Source organism: Diabrotica virgifera, chromosome 6 (genome assembly GCF_917563875.1).
Source record: "Diabrotica virgifera virgifera chromosome 6, PGI_DIABVI_V3a".
Lineage (NCBI taxonomy): Eukaryota > Metazoa > Arthropoda > Insecta > Coleoptera > Chrysomelidae > Diabrotica > Diabrotica virgifera.
In genome coordinates, this window is record NC_065448.1 from 234,766,905 (window position 1) to 234,770,146 (window position 3,242).

Below are 3,242 nucleotides of genomic sequence, written 5' to 3' on the forward strand. Positions count from 1 at the left end.
TGGATCTACTCGAATCAATCCCTTCACACCAAAAATGGTTACATCTACATGTCATTTTCTAAGGGATACGCATGTCTAACATGCTTAGTTCGATTCTACTGCTTCCTTATTTGCTTGATCATGGAACTAAAAGACCAAGATGAGATAGATCTATTGTCAGATTTCAAACGCTATAATTGCCTTTATGATAATGTAGATTTCTCCCCATTGTAACGATAGAGTATTCGTACACACTCGATCCCACTACTTTCTACTACCACCGACGAATACTAGGAGATGGATTGCCAGAACCATATAAAAGGAACTTCGCCACAAGATAAGGAGAGTTCTATTGAGGAATTAATCTGACAAGTACTCCTCTGGCCAAAAAAAATTGCCTGGACTCCAACAGAGCTCGTAACGTATTGAGTTCAGGCCAAACTGTCTTACCGCAGTGATTACAGTTGAGTCCACAAGTATTTACCCGTGCGTCATCATTTAAAGCATATGAAATAAGTCGATGATCAGTCGGAAATTGAAATTTACTAAACGGCAAGTGACAGTAAGTAGCTACTGCTCCTATTACGGGATAAAATTTTAGTTATCAAATATGTGTTTTATTTCGCCAGGTATTAGTGACGCACGGCTAAAGACTCGTGGACTCAACTGTAAGTACTGACTATTTGCTGAGCCATTCCTTACCGGGCCCAGTATTGATTGACCTGTCCCATCTCTATCCTTGCACCGACCTTTCCTATTTGATGTGTGTTATGTACTAAATAACAATATTACCAGTAACTGATAGTTACAGTCGAACCCGCTTATTGGAATAGCCTTCGTGCCAAGCAAAAATATTCTTATAACCGGGATATTCTAATAACCGATCATGGTGGCTAGCCGAAATAAGTGTACCGGATATGCGTAATAATAGTCCATACTATATTAATATGTATATGTATGTATATGGTTTTAGATCTTTTTATGTCAATAATACATACATAATAACAGTAGTGTAACTATTAGCTACTTCTTCATTAAAAACTGTACATTATAATATATGTGGATGCATACAGGAATTAATATAAAATGTATGTAAATATTTTCTTATTAAAATATATTATATAAATTAGTTACTCATTTTGTCTTGAAAAAATAATCCATAATTGTACTTTTTTTGTTACATAAACTACTAATCATTTTGTTGCCCTAAATTATAAAAATTACAAAAATTTCCATTGCATTGACCCTCCAGAATACCTCTGATAACATTACGAGCGGTTAGGATGGCAGATTAGCTGTTTCTAAAAATTTATTATAACAGCCTGTTATACAGGCAACTTGGTGGCAGTATGTATAGAAATTTGTAGACAAATGAAATTATTTTATGACTTGTGTCGGCGAACCATTGAATTCGTACTCATAAAAGTACTCAAGCAATAAATATTTATTACTTGACAAACCCTAAAAATATAATAGCACGACAGGCCTTTGAGTCCTTTGTCGAAAAACCGTAATACCAGACAATATTTAAATTTTTAGGAAACTGTACGTAAAAATTTACAGTTCACCAAGAATAGCTGAAAGTCTGAAAATAACCACGCCCATGATGCGCATTCGTCATCCGACGGATCTCGCACTGAGCGTTCACTTAATATCTACCGTTTGTAACGTGAACAAGTCGGTACAGTCTGCGAAACATTTTTTGTAAGTACGAACCGCAAAGGAGAATCAATTTAAAATTTGCAAATTTTGTTTAACTCGAATCTGAAGGGAAAAGTTTTAAATAATCAGACACGGGAAGTGATTGCAAACGTGATTCATTTTATGATAAATGAAGCGAAAAACAATGAACCGTGTAGAGATTTGAAAAAAGTGCAGAAACGTGTGGTATTGGCAACAGGTGTTAGTTTAAGCAGCGTTCAAAAAATTGCTCGGGAAATGCAATTAATTGAAGATGGCGAATATTCCTCATTTGTAACTACAAACAAAAAGAGAAAAAGAAAGCGCTTCAAAAACGTGCTTGGACGATTTTGATATAGGGCGTCTTCGACGTTATATAATGGATTTTTGTATAACACAAACAAGTCCCAACTGTGAAACGCATACACAGAACATTTGCAGAGGAGTACCACTACTCAGGTTCCATAGAAAGCCTACGAACAGTAATTAGAAAGATGGGATTTCGTTGGCGAAAAACCAGAACTAATAGAAAATTATTACTGGAAAAGCCCAATATTCAACATCTTAGACTGAATTTCTTACGTAGTATGAAACGTTACAGGAACGCAAATCGCCCAATTATATACATGGATGAAACATACGTCCATTAATCTCATACCTACCAAAAGAGCTGGTCTGATAGTTCAAACAAGGGCATACAAAAACCAGTATCTAAAGGACAGATGCTTGTGATAGTGCATGCTGGAGGTGAAAGTGGTTTTGTTAAAAACGCTTATCTGCGCTACAAACCTACTATAAAAACAGGAGATTATCATGATACAATGAACTACGACAATTACAAAAAGTGGCTTCAGGATAAACTGATACCAAATTTGCCCCCGAACAGCGTTTTAGTGATTGATAATGCACCGTATCACAACGTACAAACTGAGAAATGTCCAACTATGTCTTCCAGGAAAGCAGAAATGCAGCACTGGCTGACAACGCGAAATATTTCCTTTACAGATGACATGTTGAAATTTGAATTATACGACATTATAAAATTACACAAACCTCTGTTTAAAACCTATGAAATTGACAAAATACTCGAGGATAAAGGACATTCAGTTTTACGTTTACCCAAGATATTATCCGGATTTGAATCCTATAGAGTTAGTATGGGCTTCTATGAAGCAATATGTCGCCGAAAAAAATGTCAGTTTTGATTTTAAATTAGTGAAAAGTTTGCGTGGACTGAATAAAACGATGACGACAAATGCTATGGAAATGGATACGAGAAAGGTTATAAATATCTCTTTTAACAAAAGGTACTGATACAAAGACACCATATTTTTATGCTTCACCGGGACCGAACATCTAATTTCTATTTAGTATTGCAATAGACGATTTTATTACTACTTTATTACCCTACTGCTTACACCCTTTTTCTCCGAAACCTTTTGGTCAATATAATGGTAATATAAAGTATAAATAGTCAATATAAAAATATAATTTTTGGTTTATAATGCCATAATCTATAGCAACACAAGCGGTTTTTGTTGGATCTATTTTATTACATCCACTTTGTAAAAAAATACTACAAA

At 34.9% G+C, this 3,242-nt stretch overlaps 1 protein-coding gene across 1 annotated transcript; it reads left to right on the forward strand.

The window, feature by feature from the left end:
• The first annotated feature begins 2,381 nt into the window (after positions 1–2,381).
• LOC126886323 (uncharacterized) lies at positions 2,382–2,864 on the forward strand. Its single transcript, XM_050653197.1, has one exon. It carries the CDS (start codon positions 2,382–2,384, stop codon positions 2,862–2,864), a length of 483 nt encoding a protein of 160 aa, XP_050509154.1.
• Positions 2,865–3,242: the final 378 nt, after the last annotated feature.